The sequence below is a fragment of the Lolium rigidum genome, chromosome 3 (assembly GCF_022539505.1).
Source record: "Lolium rigidum isolate FL_2022 chromosome 3, APGP_CSIRO_Lrig_0.1, whole genome shotgun sequence".
Classification (NCBI taxonomy): domain Eukaryota; kingdom Viridiplantae; phylum Streptophyta; class Magnoliopsida; order Poales; family Poaceae; genus Lolium; species Lolium rigidum.
Window position 1 is genome coordinate 337,665,074 of NC_061510.1, and position 17,210 is coordinate 337,682,283.

At 47.4% G+C, this 17,210-nt stretch overlaps 1 protein-coding gene across 1 annotated transcript; it reads left to right on the plus strand.

Annotated features, from left to right (window-relative positions):
* Window positions 1-12,230: 12,230 nt before the first annotated feature.
* On the plus strand, window positions 12,231-16,820 carry LOC124700124 (protein FLOURY ENDOSPERM 6, chloroplastic-like). Its single transcript, XM_047232304.1, has 9 exons — window positions 12,231-12,751; window positions 12,863-12,913; window positions 13,003-13,121; window positions 13,724-13,918; window positions 14,024-14,262; window positions 14,874-15,019; window positions 15,105-15,252; window positions 16,226-16,294; window positions 16,366-16,820. Exons 1-9 carry the CDS (start codon window positions 12,246-12,248, stop codon window positions 16,459-16,461), a joined length of 1,569 nt encoding a protein of 522 aa, XP_047088260.1. The 5' UTR covers window positions 12,231-12,245; the 3' UTR covers window positions 16,462-16,820.
* The last annotated feature ends 390 nt before the right edge of the window (window positions 16,821-17,210 follow it).

Below are 17,210 nucleotides of genomic sequence, written 5' to 3' on the forward strand. Positions count from 1 at the left end.
GTATGTCCAAAGGGGATTTTTGCGAGCCCGAAGAGGCTGCACTCTAATTCTAAGAAAATAGGTCTGTGATTTGGACACCGAGATAACTCTTTGCCTCGAGTATTTTGGAGCTGATGAATACGAGACATAAGAGCTTCTGTCGCCTTCTTCTCTTCTTCGGAAACTTCGGCGTCCCGGGAGTGGCGGCGTTGAATCTTCGCGTTTCCGTCGAAGGGAACTATGTTGTGTTCCACGGAATTGGCGCTTTCTTCGTGTATATAGAGCCACCTCTTGCGCCATCCTTGAACGAGTCGGGAAATTTGACGTCGAAATAATCGACATCGGTTCGGACACGGATAACTACGCCACCTATGTTGTAGGTGGCGTTGTGCGCGCCATTGCGGCGAAGGCAGAAAATGCGCTTCCAAAGAGCCCAATTGGGAGTGACTCCAAGGAAGCATTCACAAAGAGTGATAAAAATAGAAATATGAAGGATCGAGTTGGGAGTCGAGCTGGTGCAAGCTGAATCCCGTAAACAAAGAGGAGACCGCGGAGGAAATCATGGATTGGGGGAGAGAGGCCACGGATGAGATGATCAACAAAACTAACCCGATACTCCATTGGAGGGTTGGGATAGCTTTCTTCGCTCGGAAAGCGGATGGCGTCTTCCTTCTTCATAAGGCCAAGCCTTTTCATCAGGTTGACGTCTTGATTAGAGATTTTAGATCTCTCCCACTCAAGATCTTCAGCAGCCATCGCGGATTCTGGAGTGCTGTGGCGAGTCAGGCGTGCGCGCGGTGGCATCAACGGCAAATGGCAGAGCAATGTATGCAAGTGCGAGAAATCAGAGAGAGTTGGGCGCAGGGAAAGTTTTGCGAAGAGGAACAGGTGAGCGGCGCAAGCAAGGGGATGAACGGAGATTGAAGACAGGTTTATATAAGAGTTGAGGGTCACAGAAAGCCGTTGGATGAGGGAATCGTGTGGTGAGAATCGATTTTCTGGTTACAAGGGCAAAAAAGTATTTTTACTGAGATAGGCGTTACCGTACGTGCGCCAGAAAAAGCGGAGGACGTGTGTCCCCCACTTACATGACATGTCAACGTGGTGGAAACGATGGACCCACAAGGCAGGAAAAACTCGGCCATTGATAGAGTTGAAGAAAAATTTGCCAAGGGAAAATATGTCGACAAGAAAAATAAAAGGAAAATAGCGACAGGATGAGTTATTTGCATACTTCGGGAGCTTTTGGTCAAGAACAAGTTTTTGCCCAAATGCTCGGGGGCTACTTCGAAAAAAGTAAAGTTTCGACTATGGCAAAAAATAGAAATTGTGGGAGCCTACAACCAAGCACAAGTTCTTGGCTGTAGCCTCGGGGGCTACTCCCATCGGAAGCGCTGTTCGCGCACCCGATAGATAAAAAAAAAAAAAAAAAAAAAAGAGAGAAAGAGAAGAAGGGAAAGAATATCGGAAGATAATGGCAATATAGCGACAAGGTGGACTAAAATGTTGAGCCTACAACCAAGCACAAGTTCTTGGCTGTAGCCTTGGGGGCTACTCCCATCGGGAACGCTGTTCGCGTGCCCGATGAAATTAACAAAGGAAAAATAGAATAGCAAGAGAGTATACTTCGAGTTATAATTAACTCTACATATACTCCCATCGGGAGAGCAATATAAGTCATATTTGACTCGATAAAATGTGCTATTCCAACAGCCGGAAAAGCACTCGACAATATATTCTCGGAACGCCAAAGTTGCGATCAATTTCTGAATGCCGCAAATTTGCGAAGGTAAGACCCCGGATCTATTCTGCTGGGCGTGGCATCGCCGAAGACTGCGCTCTGCTACTTTTATCCGTATCAACGGATACGAAGAAAAATCCTAACGGACGCGTTAGGTACTCGATAAATTTAGCTGGGACTCGACGGAATGGTAAGACCTTAAGCGGCACCTGTCGAAGTTTACACCGGTATCCCGAGATCATGTCCGGGGACGTGATTTTGAAGTAGGTTTTTGCGGATTGCCACTAGAGCGGTTAACTAGTACCCGATCCGTCGGATGAACTAGCCCCAACTACCAATATCCCTGTACAATATAGAATTTTATGAGAAGAAGTATGAAAGTTTGAGCTTTTGAGTAAAAATAAACAGTAGAGATTTTCCCTGACTCTATGATTCAAGCAAAATCTCGGGGGCTACTGACATAGGCATCCCAAATGGGCCTGCCAAATATAGTACCCGGGGTTTATTGAAGGCCCACTACCCGAAGGATAAGAAGGTTCGAGAGCCCAAGATATATTTAAGGAAAAGATAGAGTTGTAATAGGAAGTGTTATTTGTAATCTGGCGGGATGAGTTAGAAACCGTCCCGGACTCTGTAACTTGTACAAAACGAAACCCTCGGCTCCACCTCTTATATAAAGGGGGGGTCGAGGGACGAAGAGATCATCAAATCATTGTCTGCAAACCCTAATTTTCATAATCGTCGAGTACTTTTCGGCTGAAACCTTCGAGATCTACTTGCCCTCTACTTCTAACTAAACCCTAGCCTACAATCCATAGGCATTGATAAGTTAATCCCTTGTCACTCGAAGAGGTTATCAATGGAGCTCTGTGCCTCTTCATACGCTTCAGTCCTCTTGAGGGTGGCATCCTTTGTCCACTCAAAACCTAGGATCGCTGTGAAAAATATGATCAGTTTTTTCTCCGCGAATAGAAGCACAAGTCTGAGGAAGTCGGAGTCACAAAGAACGAAAAAAGAAATCCTTACGGAAGATCATCTTGTCAATAGCCTCCGCCTCCGCCTCATAATTTTTGTTCTTCGACGCCAAGGTCTGAATCCTTTGCTAGCTCTTCTTGAGCTTTTCAGCGAGATCCGACAGTTCCTGGATATGTTTTTCCAAGAGTTCTTTCTTCTTCTTGGTTTCCTCCTCGGAGGATTCCTTCAGGAACTTCTTGAGGGATTCATTTTCCGCCTCAAGAACTCCGACCTTGGCGGCAAGGGTGTCGATGGTGGGGCGCTTGGCAATTTCTTCTGTAACTCGGAAATACAACAACATAGTTAGTTCAGATAATATAGTTACATTGACGATCCTGGGGGCTCAGTCGGAGTTATTACCTTCATACCCCTTGAGGCGGGTCTCCAGCAGCGCGATGGCTTTCTGACTATCCGCATCCCTGGTTTGAAGCAATTCTATCTCCCTCTTCTGCTCCAGCACATGGGTGTGCAAGTCATCGTGCATCTTCCGCGTGTTCTGTGAAAGCAGTTTAAGGATTAGACGGAAATTCAAACTTTTGGGGGCTGGACGGAAGTTCAAATCTTTAGCATGTGAAAATTTTGATTTTCCGCTACAATCTACAGTTTAAGACATTGGCTCATACATGTTACTCGGAAAAAATGCATTAACCAATGCACGGGGGCTGAGTGTTACTCGACGCACATTCTTGTGCTTGGCGAAAAAAGCCTTGATCGCTCTCAAGCTCGGTCAGCTCCTGCTCCTCCGTGTTCGCGAGGCCCCCACACTTGCTCCATCATGGCGGAGATCTCCGCGTGGCGCTGTGAAAGGGGGACCTTTTGCAGAATTGGGAAGAAGTGAGGATGAGTCTGGGGCGTTCCAGTGGCGCCGCTCAAGGTGAGTTTTCTCTCGACTTTGTCAGCCGGAGCGTCAGTAGAGGTAGCAGTGGGCTGCTCAGGCGGAGGTGCAGATGAGGATGCGCCCTTGCCGGAATCGCCCTTGTCAGATTCGACAGTTGGATCCTCCGGAGGATCATCAATGTTGATGACGTCCTTGGGATCCGGCTTGGCGGTTGAGGAGGCCTTGGGCGGAACCTCCACTTCCGGTGTGACGGGCACAGAAGCCGGAGAGGGCTTCACCCTCTTCTTGGTGATCTTGGGGGCCTGGCTTCCGGAGCTTTTGTTGCAATATAAGAAAAAGAGGCATAAGAAGTTAAGTGTATGTTGATTCACAGCAGCAACAAGATCTTTTGACGGAAACCAGATGACATGGGCATACCCTTCGGGTAACCATTATTAGTATACCCGGCTCGGTCCAATATGGAGAAGACTCAATATGGAGAAGGCCCAACAAGGCAACCCGAAGAAGTAGTCGACTAGGACTCTTGTAAAACCCTAGGCTGGTTGCATATATAAAGCTAGCCAGGGCACCCGATAGGGAGAGGAGAACAGATAGACAGAATATAGACAACATAGCTCCGCTACGGCGGCACCCTGTAAACACATCTATGATCATATATTAGATTGCTAGCAGCACGTAGGGATCCTCCACCGAGGGGACCCGAAGCTGGGTACGTCGTGTGCCTAATCTCGTCCCCGGAATCTCCATCGTCGCTCTTCCCGAAAACCCTAGTCTACAATACGTAGGCATTGCCGAGGTATTTCCTCGTCAATTGGCGCCGTCTGTGGGGATTTGCGATGACTGGATTTTGTGATCCGGGCGGGATCTTCATCTCATCTAGCAGACTCCTCAAGTTCTTCACCAACAATCACGAGGGCATAGCTTCACTTTCGAGATCGCGAAGCATGGAAGAGTCCCGATCTATACGAAGCAGGATATTACCTCGGGACGCCCCTGGTTCAATTGGTATCGGCTCCAAGAAGATGCATCAAGCTGGAGGCAGGGTTGCACGTGCAGCATAAGTCAAAGCAGTCTCCGTCAAGATTTGCGTCCCGAAGAGAAAAAGGAATCCCTACCTAGTATTACCATACAGATTGGTTACTACTCGCCCGCACAAGTTCACGCGACGAAGACGTGAAAGATCAATCAGGCAAACTACAATCAAGCAAACTAGTCAGCTACTGCTTCACGTGATTCAGATCGGACAAAGGAAAAAAGAAAAAACCATCAATATGCTAATCAGCCAAGGTGTAATGCAATCGTGCTTGATGAAGCACTCGGAAATAAAAAAGCTGCACGAACCGGCCAGCATATACTCGGCGTCGCGAACTCGTCATCAGTCATCAGATACAAAGATCAGGTGATAGATTTCCATTTAATTACTATTGCTAATGTTTGTTTGGCCAAATTTTTTTTTTCGGTTTGTACTATTATTTGCGCATAGTTTTTTGCGCCGTAATATAACTACAGATCGGAACAAGTTTCGACAACTTCGCCGCAGTCGCATGCTCGGGGGTTTGTCTGCCGTTAACCCAACAACGCGCACTCGCCTCGCCCGGGGTTTCGCCCGCCACGAACTCGATGATTCTCTCCTCCATGCCGACTACTTCCACCGTGTCAAATATTTTTGGCTAAACTCCGCATGGCTCCGCTGCATCAAGCACATCCGCTTCGTCGACTCCATCTTCCGGATGGCCTACTTCTACCTTGACTTCGCCGCATCCAATAATAAAGCTAAGTGTTCCTTTCCCAAGAGTCAATTATTATTTATTTTCGCCATACTTGAATATTCGGGTGCTGCAACATTGCATCATTACAGCAATTTCACCTAACACTCGGGGTTGTGCCATTACTTCGTTACCGTAAATATACTCGGTTGCTTGGTGAATTTTCTTTCTTTGGCTCTGGATATATATTCTTCAGCTCAGTGGATTTATTTTCGGCTTACTAGATTGATTTTCTTCGGGTTATCATTGGTTCCCTCTAATATAATACTACCAGGCGGATTTCCGGGTCAGTGGATTTATAGTCGATAATTATTACTGGATTTATTTTTTCGGGTCAGTGAACTTATTCGGATTCATCTATATGGATGTTACTGGTTTACTTTTATACAATACTACCCGATGAGTTTCCGGGTCAATGGATTTATCTTCTATGGTTGTTACTGGAACTATTTTCTTCGGGTCAATGGATTCATCCTATATAATATCAACGGATTCATCTTCTATGGTTATTACTGGATTCTTCGAGTCAATGGATTCAGCCTCTATGATATCGGCGGATTCATCTTCAATATATGATGGTGTAATCTTTAATATGGATTCATCTCAAGTACTTCATCTTGGACTTCATCTTCAGTATTTCATCCTTAATGGCCTTCTTTCGGCGACATGGATAATACTCGGGGGCTCGACAACAACTTCGCCCCGAGTAACAATTGTGACACCGCATCTAAGCAACAATCATGACATCACCCCAGTAGTGCTCGGGGGCTCGGCTATCTCTTCATCAACAATTTGGTGGTATCTATTTTCGCTATTTGGTGTTTTCTACTTTGGCTAGATTTCTCGAAGACTTCATCATGCATCGACTTCGTCGTGTCCAAAAAGTATTTTGCACAAAGTTGATTATCGTTTATTTTTGCCGCACCTGACGCTCGGGGGCTGCACAGCATATATTCACTTTACATATCATCAAATCCGAGCATCTAACACCGCATGCGAAAAAGAGAGTCAAGGAAAAGATAGAAAAAGTTTGTTTATTTGTGCAGGAGATAGCAAATTTCAAAGTATATAAAAGAGCACCCGACAAAATCTTCTTCAGGGAGGAACCCGACGAAATCAAAATAGCACCCGACGAAATCTTCTTCAGGGAGGAACCCGATAAAATTGTGAGACAACCCGACAAAATTTTCTTCAAAAGAGAACCCAATGAAATTTTATTCAAGGAGGACCCGAAGAATTATCTTCAAGGAGGTGCCGAAGAGTTATCCTCAAGGAGGTGCCGAAGAATTATACTCAAGGAGGTGCCGAAGAATTATCCTCAAATAGGACCCGAAGAAATTTTCCTGAAGGAGAAACCCGAAGAATTGTCCTCAAATAGGACCCGAAGAAATTTTCCTGAAGGAGGAACCCGAAGAATTGTCCTCAAAGAGGACCCGAAGAATTGTCCTCAAGGAGGACCCGAAGAAATTTTCCTGAGGGAGGAACTCGACGAAATTATCATCAAGGAGAAACAAAAAAAAAAAAAAAAAAAGAGGAGTAGAAATAAAAAAGGGAGGGAAAAAAAAGAGGATGGACAAATCTTCGGGTCCATTGACTCGTCATTTGTTCTGAGCAAGAGCATCGGCGATGTGCCTGACGACAATATAGAAGAACCAATATATTCGGCTGTCTCATCAAGCCCGAGAGAAAAATATAGAAGAACCCACAAAATGGGTCATTGCATCGACCGAACAAGGCACTCGACAATATATTCTCGAACGCCAAAGTTGCGATCAATTTACGAATGCCGCAAATTTGCGAAGGTAAGACCCCAGATCCGTTCTGCTGGGCGTGGCATCGCCGAAGACTGCGCTCCGCTACTTTTATCCGTATCAACGGATACGAAGAAAAATCCTAACGGACGCGTTAGGTACCCGATAAAATATGACCGGGACTCGACGGAATGGTAAGACCTTAAGCGGCACTCGTCGAGTTAACACCGGTATCCCGAGATCATGTCCGGGGACGTGATCTTGAAGTAGGTTTTTGCGGATTGCCACTAGAGCAGTTAACTAGTACACGATCCGTCGGATGAACTAGCCCCAATTACCATTATCCCTGTACAATATAGATATGGATGTCAAATAAAAATAGCAAAGACCTGGAGTCGATAAAAAAGAGGGACTGTGCCAAGTTGTTTATTGAGTAGTACAACTCGAGCCTATGCCTAGGTGCAAGCACCTGCTCATAGGCTCGGGGGGCTACTCTTATCGAGAGTATTGTTCATCCTCCCGATAAGATACAAGAAAGAGGAAAAATTGTGGTGTCGATTAAAATCAAGTTGAGCCTACACCCAAGTGCAAACACTTGGCTGTAGCCTCGGGGCTACTCCCATCGGGAGCGCTGGTCGCGCACCGGATAGAAAATAACTTCGACAGACATCTATGACAATCAAGGTTTGCGAGACTCAACTCGATTCTACGACTCGAGTGGAGCCTACTCCCATCGGGAGCACATGGATTTCATCGAGTCCTCCGGAAATATAGTTAAGTTCTTCATCGAGTAGTACAACTTGAGTCTATGCCCAAGTGCAAGCACTTGCCCATAGACTCGGGGCTACTCCCATCGGGAGCGCTGCCGCGCACCCGATAATTTCAAGAATCGTCGACATCATCTACGCTACACATGATCTACGACATGGACCTCGCCTTGTATTTTCTTCGACTCCGGAGATGGTTATGCTTGGAGTTTCTACGCAAGTCTTCGACTTCCCTATAAACTCGGGGGCTACTGACATGGGCATACCCTTCGGGTAACCATTATTAGTATACCCGGCTCGGCCCAATATGGAGAAGACTCAATATGGAGAAAGCCCAACAAGGCAACCCGAAGAAGTAGTCGACTAGGACTCTTGTAAAACCCTAGGCTGGTTGCATATATAAAGCTAGCCAGGGCACCCGATAGGGAGAGGAGAACGAGATAGACGAGAATATAGACAACATAGCTCCGCTACGGCGGCACCCTGTAAACACATCTATGATCATATATTGGATTGCTAGCAGCACGTAGGGATCCTCCACCGAGGGGACCCGAAGCTGGGTACGTCGTGTGCCTAATCTCGTCCCCGGAATCTCCATCGTCGCTCTTCCCGAAAACCCTAGTCTACAATACGTAGGCATTGCCGAGGTATTCCCTCGTCACCAGATGCTTACCCAGTTGGTATAAAAAAATCGCTGGATATTGGGTTGAGCACGGTTGCTGGTATCGATAAGCTTGAGGCGTTTCTTCTCCGCCTCCGCCTTACGGGTAGCCGTGGTGCTAGGCACCTCGCGGGCACGTTTGGGTGCAGGGCTGGAGGGAGCAGCTCTCTTCCTCTTGGAGAGGCGCGGAGCTTCGGGGGCTTCCGCCTCAGATGCGGCTTCCGGGTCAGTGTTGCCCGCTTGGGGGACCCAGAGGAGAGTTCCGAGTTCGCCTTCCTCGAGGGCTTCGAGCTTTGTTACCAAGCCAATACTTAGACAAAAATTCAGAGTATAAAGGAATCGACAGGTGGGTCAAGGTAACATACCGCGGTCCCGGAGCCGTTGGTGTGGATGTCCTTGTTACACACGTGAATATGAAGATCACGCGGAATCTTGATGAGGAGTCGGATCCGTTTGTCGATGGCGTCGGCGGAGAGGTTGTCCTTAGAAGCGCGCATAGGATCGTCGCGCCCCGTGTATTGGAACATCAAGCGGTCCCGATGTTGAAGTGGTTGGATCCGCTTGGTGAACCAGGACATGGTGAGGTCCTTCCCCGACAGACCTTCCTCCGTCAGTTTGCAGATCCGCCTAACTGCACGAGTCAGCTGAGGTGACTCGGAAAGGTGAGGACATTGCGTCTAGGCCGGATTCTTGCTGGCGGGGCTGTTTTTGAAGGGCGGCAGCACCCTCTCGCTCGCCGGGTCAGAAACGTCCTTCAAATAGAAGAAACCCCCCGACCAATATCGTGCGGATTCGTGGCGGTCGGTTGGAGGGTAGACGCGGCCAGGGCGGAGCATAAAGGTTATTGACCCGCAGGTGGCCAACTCGGAAGCTTTAGGAATTTTCTCCTTCTTGACGGAGAAATAGTACTGAAATAGAGGAAGCTTTGGAGGTATCCGGAGATGGCCCTCGCAAAGGGTAACATGATTGCTGATCGCCAAGACACTTGTTTGGGGATATGTTGTGGGGCTGGAGCCCATACTCCTTCAAGATTTCCGAGAAGAAATCACTCGGAGGAAATGAGAAGCCGCGCTCCACGAGTGCCTTCGTCACCACCATCTCTCCGGCTTCGGGAGCTGGAGCCAGAGAACCCGGAACTGTCCGCCAGGATCCGGGCTTTAGGAATCCCTCCGCTTCGAGGTTGTTGAGCTCTGTTTCGGTGGTGGTGCAGGGCCACCATTTCCCCTTGGCTTCGCTGTCTCGCTGGCGAGCCTTGGATTTTTGGCGGTCGCTTCTTCCGCCTTTTGCTCTATTTGGTCTGCTCCGGAGGCTTTATCCGGGTTAGTGGATGTTCCCTCGACGTTCTTGCCGGAATCCTTGGAAGGTTCCAGATGAACTGGGACAAAGGGTGGAGGAGCGGAGGAGAGGGGTGTCGCCATGACTGGCTCGGATGTGGGAGGCGGAGTCGAAGAAGACATCTGAAGAAAGAACAATGGCGGAAAAACTAGCTTAGTCGGATCCAGAGCTGAAACCCTGGACTCATCCCTACCAACTACGGTGCGAAGACGAAGCTCAAGAGCTTACCGGAATGGTTTCCGCGGTGGTCGGAGTCGCCGGCGACGAGGTTTTGGCGCGGTGGCTCGCTGAAGTTAAGAACAGGAAGAACACTGCACGGTGGTGAAGCTGCTCCGGCGAAACTCCGGCGGGATTCCGGTGGACTCCGGTACGGCGGAGGAAGAGCTCGGAGGCGGCGCTGCGCTGAGAGGGGAATGGGGTGCGAATGAGGTAATTAGGGTAGACGGTGGATATTTATAGGCCGAGGGAAGAGATTCGTGCTCCGCATCCTGTGGTCGGAACGCAAGCGTCGCGCCGTTGGATGAGCGACACGTGTCGAAAACCCTAGGCAGTAAAAATGGCTAAGGCTAGTTTACCGCTCAAATCGCGCGAAAATGGCGCCAAGATTGGCGGAACCGTTTGAATCTTTTAAGGTTCCGGGTAGCAGCGTGAAGATAAGCAAACTCTTGTCCGAAGACAGGGGAGTAACCCGGAGACATGTTATATATGCTGTCGATGGATGAAGTCCCGCAAGATGAGGGTATTTTTCCGACTAAAAGTTGGGAAAGAAGAAAATGTGAAGTTGGAGTTCTTCAAGTTTCGCCGCGTTACCAAAATTGCCGGAATTCATGGAGCATTAGCAAGGCGGAAACAGGAGGAGAAACTCGGAGAACTCTGGGGGCTACTGTTGTGGGTATACTTCATGGGTGTACCATCGACAATGCCTAGATCCGGCAAGCCCGGGTGGCCCATAGACGGTGATGTGGCATGTGGCCCATCGGGCGGCTCGATTCTTGTTGATCATGAAGGATGAAGTCCGGCCCGGGATCGATAGGCCGGATCCGAGCCGACCTTCGGAGGAAGCCGGATCCAGGGAGGCCCATGAGGAACCCGGATCCAGTACGACGTAGATGGGAGACGGATCCTTGACGTACACGGCAAGATATTGTACCGTAGTTAGGCAGTTTGTAATCCGGCTAGGACTCTCCATGTAAACCCTAGATCCGTGCGCCTTTATAAGCCGGATCCGGGAGCCCTAGAGGCACAGCCACAACTCATTGTAACAACGCGAAGCGTCCGGATAATTCCGGACAAGCGGCGGTAGGCCCTGTCCTCGTGCAGGTGTTCCGAAGCTGGGTAAATCGCGTACCACCGTCCCGAGTGCACTCCGTCTTATGGCCCCTACTTCTTCTCCCCCTCGTGAGGATCCCTCCTCCGTGGTACCGTCGAATAGGCAACGACACGCCTCAATGCTACACATCCAAACACACAGAAGAGGTTACTATAGCGCCTCAATACTACACATCCAAACACACGAACAATGTGAGAAACATTGAGGTAAGCATGTTTACGCAGCCAATCAAATAGCCGCACCCACTATCTCTCCTAGGCCTTCAAAAGTTCCACCTTACGACCAAACAAAGCCCATAACGTGGCTTTTGGATCATTTCTCCCAAGCAAGGTCCGGGCAACCAATCACGTCCAGAGTATGCCCGAACAGACTTGCACTTACTAAGTTGTTGTTTGTTGATTAGTGACCCGCCTCTGTTGTTTGATAATGAACAGACGTATGTTGCCGAAAATCTGTGTCTCCGATTGGTAGGCTGGAACACGTACGTGTGGAGTGGCGCACCGCGCACGGAGCACACCGGCCTCAAGGAGATCCTTCTCCGGGGCGCACGGTTCCCATTTCTGTGATTCCGTCCGCATAGTCCAAATCGACGCCGGAGCGCCGGCGCAGGTGATTCCTTCTCGCTTTCGTCGTCTTCCGGCACACTGTCGACAGCGCAATCGTGCAATTAAAACCCACTGCATTGATGATTTCCGTTACAGCTTAGCTGGACCGCCGCCCTGTGATCCGTGGCAGCGGAGCACGGCGACCGGCGGCGGCTAGCAGTGCAGTCTCCGACGTACGTTAAGCAGTCGACTGGGCCGACCACACCTGAGGCCGAGCCGAGAGAGAGTAGCGAACAGGAACAATACACACGTACGTATCACGGGGAGGTCGACTCGAGAGAGAAGGAGACGTGACACGTGAGGAGGTGAGGTCGGCACAGCCGCGAGCCGGTGGTGTGGTGGTGGTCGACTCTCCTCTCATCGTCTCGCTTCCCTTTTCTTTCTCAGTTCCGACTTCTCTCCCTCCCGCCCGCCCTCCCTCGCGCTCGCCCGGGGAGCGGCAGAGAAATGCGACCGCGATGCTCCCCTCCTGCTCCCTCCCTGCCCTAACCCTAGCCCTAGCCCACCCGCCTCCCGCTCCCCGCCATCGCCGCCGCGTCTTCGCCGCGCCGCCCGCCGCACCCCCGCGGCAGCCCTCCCGCCGCCGCGTCGTCGCCGCCTACAAGCCCCCGCCGCGGCAGCCCTACCGCCGCCGTCCCGCCCCCGCCCCGCGCCCGTCCAATGTCCCCCCGCCCGGCCCCGGGGGACAGGAGGCCGAGGAGGAGCTGGAGGCGGCGATCTTCGACTTCATGCGCAGCTCCAACAAGCCCGGCGCCTTCCCCACCCGCGCCGAGCTCCTCGCCGCGGGCCGCGCCGACCTCGCCGCCGCCGTCCAGTCCAGCGGCGGCTGGCTCTCCCTCGGATGGTCCTCTGGCGACTCGCGACCTGCGTCAGCCTCGTCGCCCGGACTCGGCGTTCACCCCGACTACCCGCCCCTAGCGCCAGACGCCGAGGCACTGGCCGCCGCGGCGGCGGCTCCCGGGAGGTTGGTAATTCAGTTGCTCTGCTGTTGAACCGTTCATCATCTCATCTGTTTACTGCTCTATCGTGCCCCCTTATCCCTGCAAACTCTTGTGCTGAACTCCGCATGTTTCAGGGACGCGGAAGCATCGTCCTCTGGGACGCAACCGGAGACGGAGGAGACGCCGTGGGTGCCCGCTAATCCTCGTTTGATTTACTTGTTCTCTTCAACTAGATGCTGGTTCCTTACTGAATTTGCTCCGTTATTGTTTGCAGGGAGGCTGGGTCTGGGGCAGGCCTGGAGGGGATGCTCACCAGGCTGCAGAGAGACAGGGAGCGTGCACGCCCGCCACGACAGAGCAAAAACAAAGCAGGAGCGAAAGGTCTAAATGGTGGTATGTGTGGTTTCAATTCTCTGCACATTTCTCACGAATCTACAACAAACTATGGCATTATATTGTTCCTGCCTCTCTTTTTTTGTTTGTCATAGCAGTAGTAATTTGTTCTGTTTGGTAGCTTTGTTATGGGTCTGCCCATATCATCTGCTGTCCTGGTCCATGCCGTACATAAAACATGGAGGATAATTAATTTTCCTCATCTAAGTGCTTCATAACATAATTACCACCTAATTCAATAGGCCATACCCCCTAGTACATATATATAGTTGATTGAATCCAGTAGACCTATGATTTGCAAAAACATTTTTTAATTAGTGGCTCCTTTAAGACCGAATGCATGTTTTTTCTCAGTGCTCTGTTAGTATCAACAGCTAAAGGCTCCCGCATTCTAGACTTTTGAGACTTCTAGACTAAAATTTAAAGACTTCCACCTTTTACAATGTCATTCAAAAATAGCGTTGGTTTGTTATTGTTGGAACAACCTGTGGAATAATCATGTCTCTGGAAATTCTTTTTGGATGTGCCATATACTTTGTTTTCTAGCTCTTAGGTTCTTCGTTTTATATATAACTGTATACTTGTGTGTTGCATATATGCAGCTTTGATGAACCATAATGGAGCTCCTAGTCACACTATGACTGGTGTCAGGCACACTCCAAGGATACCTGAGAACGGAAATATACGTAGCTCTCATTCTCAAAATGGAATACTAGATGACAAGAAATCAGGGAGTTCTGCTAATAATGCATGGCGAAGATGGTCACTTGACAAGAGTGGGTTTAGTGATTTTCAAGGTTATATATATATGATCAACTTAATTTTCTCTTATTGTGCAGCATATTTGTTATACTTGATGATCTTAGTATAATTACTTGCTGACATTTGTAATACAATTGCAGCTGCTGAGATCCATCCTTCTGAGGGCAGAAGTTTACCGAAACGTGCTGACCTCGACACTGCATTGGTAAAAGATGATGTTCCTGGACCATCTAATGGCGTGGCTACAAGTGATTTTCCTAGTGACCATGTAGAGTCTGAAAGAGATGAGATACATGCGCGTCTTCAAAATTTGGAAGTGGATCTTACTGATGCTCTTAAGACGCTAAGATCAAGATTCGATAGTGTTTTGACAGATATGGTGTGTATCTATCTCCTCATATCGTCTTTTTTTACTTGTCAATCTTTTGTTGTGAATTCTTCACTTGTTCTGCAATTGTAAACTATGTACTTTGTAATGGACATGGTTTAACTGTTCCTAACAAAACACACAAGTGGATAAGATTTTGCTTGCTCTATACACCTAAATGTCTGCCTGCATTGTACCCTCTCCCATCACAAAAAATGTGCCATTATGAGAAGCATGCAGTCAAATACTTTAAACTTTGACTAAGAGGATGTTTTGAGTTCATTTGCAAACACAATATGCAGATCTTTTAGTAATAGATTTAGCATCATTTCCAGTTATCCCTTACCTTTTCATGTAATGTTGTAATTTTGCTACAATGATTTGGTTTACACATTATTACATGTCCTGAGGTTTACAGCTTACTGTTGGTAATTAGCAATTTGGCATAGTAAGGATTCAGCTTGAATCAAGGGATATCTTTGTTCGAAGTAAGTGATAATTGGGCCCAGCAGACCTTGCTATGAATTTGAATGATATTTGGTGATCATGATGTATCTCACATTGAGCTTTCTAGAGGCATTATACTTCTTCTAAGCATCCAACTTTGTTGTTTCATTTTCCAGTCAAATGGTGATGGAACAAATGTGCTGAATGGGCTTTCTGATGACTGGGAATTTGAAGAGACAAAGGTAATGCATGCCCAGGAAGAACTACGGTCAATCCGTGCCAAAATAGCAGTACTAGAAGGCAAGATGGCACTTGAAATAATGTATGCCCATCTCATGATTGAATATTGATCTACGCTTTGCATCTCATATCATTCTCTTTTATTAATTATAATCTCATGATATCAGTGAAAAGAACAAAATAATTGAAGAGAAGCAAATGAGGCTTGATGAAGTTGAGAAGGCTTTGAGTGAGCTCCGCACAGTTTGTATTGTGTGGCCCAATCCTGCTTCAGAAGTTCTATTGACCGGTTCTTTTGATGGGTGGACAAGTCAAGTTAGTACCTGTTCTGAGTCTCTTTTATCATTGTTAAATATATTCCAACTGTACGAATTAACTGCAAAGTAGGTGTCAGTTAAAGGTTTCACTGTACGCCACTTTTTGTTACTTGTCCAGTGAATTCCATCGAATTTCACTTTGAGTTGTTAATTAATAAACAGTGAAAGCTGACTATATTGCTTCACTTCTAGGTTTGCAAATGCAACTTACTGCCAACACCTTATCATTTGCTATTAATTTGTTTCTGATACGTTTGCAAAACAAGCATCAGATAAGGTTAGATATAGTAAATGTTTTTTTTTACATGGAAACCCTATATCTTAAAGAACTTGCCAAGGTTGGTGCATTTCACACACAAGTAACTTATGAACTAGCGACATGGTAGATGAGCTTATATTAAGTGGAAAACTGAAGCAGTAGCGATGTTCAATGAGCTTCAGTAGGTAAAGCCTAGTAACAAGTATTTATCTGTATTTAGTGCATTTTGTCGAGATTTCGTCAGTTGTGGGAGGATAATGGTCACATGATTGACATGCCCAAAATGAGGTTCTTCCATTCAAGCACATATAGGAGGATTACTAGATGTCGAGGGCTAAACTGTAGCTGAGTTTTTGTTTGCTACTTGATATTTGCATTTCCTGGAAGTATGTAAAAAAGCAATCAGTAGAATAATCTTAATAAATATGACGTTTAGCTTTGGAGTAGGAAATATGAATTTGTATGCCATTTGACCTCTCTTTACACCCCTTTAATATAACTTTAAAAATACTGAATATCCAATATTTTAAAGTACATCTGTGAGATATTGTTTTATTTGCGCTGTGTAGTAAAGGTAGTCTCCTTGTCAGTACCTATAGTTATGTGCTTTGCATTCTTAATGAAGGAGTCCATGTTTAGACTGGAAACTGGAAATATGACTGCCATCTTGTCCCTGATGATAATCTAACAGTGAGCTGCTTCCTTGCTGCAGAGAAGAATGGAAAGATCAGAGAGAGGCATTTTTTCCTTAAACCTGAGGTTGTATCCTGGTAGATATGAGGTAATGGTGCGATATTATGCTTCCATCATCACTAATTTTACATCATCTAATAGTATACGTTTGTGGTTCAGATTAAATTTATTGTTGATGGTGTGTGGAAGAATGACCCGCTGCGCCCTACTCTGAACAACCATGGGCATGAAAACAACCTTCTGATGGTCACTTGACTTGAAGCTGCATCCTTGTAGCGATTTTGTAGTTTATAGATTGTTGTCAACATGATTGGTGCCAACTGGTTAGATCGCTTCCTCTTTGTGTAGCTAATCAGCTTTGTCGTCCTGTTGTTTCTTATTATTTTTTAGAGAGAGAGAGAGAGAGCAATGTAGGGTCAGGGTGCTATCTTCACCCCGTTGAGATGGGAGAAGAATATAGCTGTGTATTCTTTTTTTTTACCCTCTTTTCTCCCTGGAGAAGCATACCGGTGCAGTGGATGCCCTTGTGGTGGTGATGGTGGGTAGTCCACCTTTATTGTGTGTATCAATGTACATATGTTGTGATAACAAAGTTGTCCTGGTTAGTTTGTCAAGCTGGTGTGAGTATGCATGTAGTTTCTGATTAGATTATATGCTGAGAATTTACCTGACCAAACAGAGGCTGACATTGTTGTCAGTCAATTGTTTTGCTTTGGTACAACACCATGGAATTTGCCCATTCTTGGCATTACTGCCTAGTGCAATAGGTTAGCTGCTGACCGAATGTCGACCAGTCATGATATCCTAGCTGAGCGCCGACAGAGTGGACAAAGCAAAATGAATGTAGATGTGAAGATACGAGTCTCCATTTGGTCGCTCATATGACAGCAGAGTTGAAGGCATAGAATGCCTGAGGAAACCATAAGTACAGAGAAAGGCATTTCATTTATCTTTCATTTTGACAACTTACAAGAAATTAACCACCCAATTAGGACTTGTTTGGT

Excerpts from the sequence above, each read along its gene's own strand:
- LOC124700124 (XM_047232304.1), top strand. The coding sequence starts at position 12,246 with ATGCTCCCCTCCTGCTCCCTCCCTGCCCTAACCCTAGCCCTAGCCCAC. Across the intron at positions 13,122-13,723 it reads AGCGAAAGGTCTAAATGGTG|CTTTGATGAACCATAATGGA; the intron begins GTATGTGTGGTT and ends GCATATATGCAG. Across the intron at positions 16,295-16,365 it reads TGTATCCTGGTAGATATGAG|ATTAAATTTATTGTTGATGG; the intron begins GTAATGGTGCGA and ends TTTGTGGTTCAG.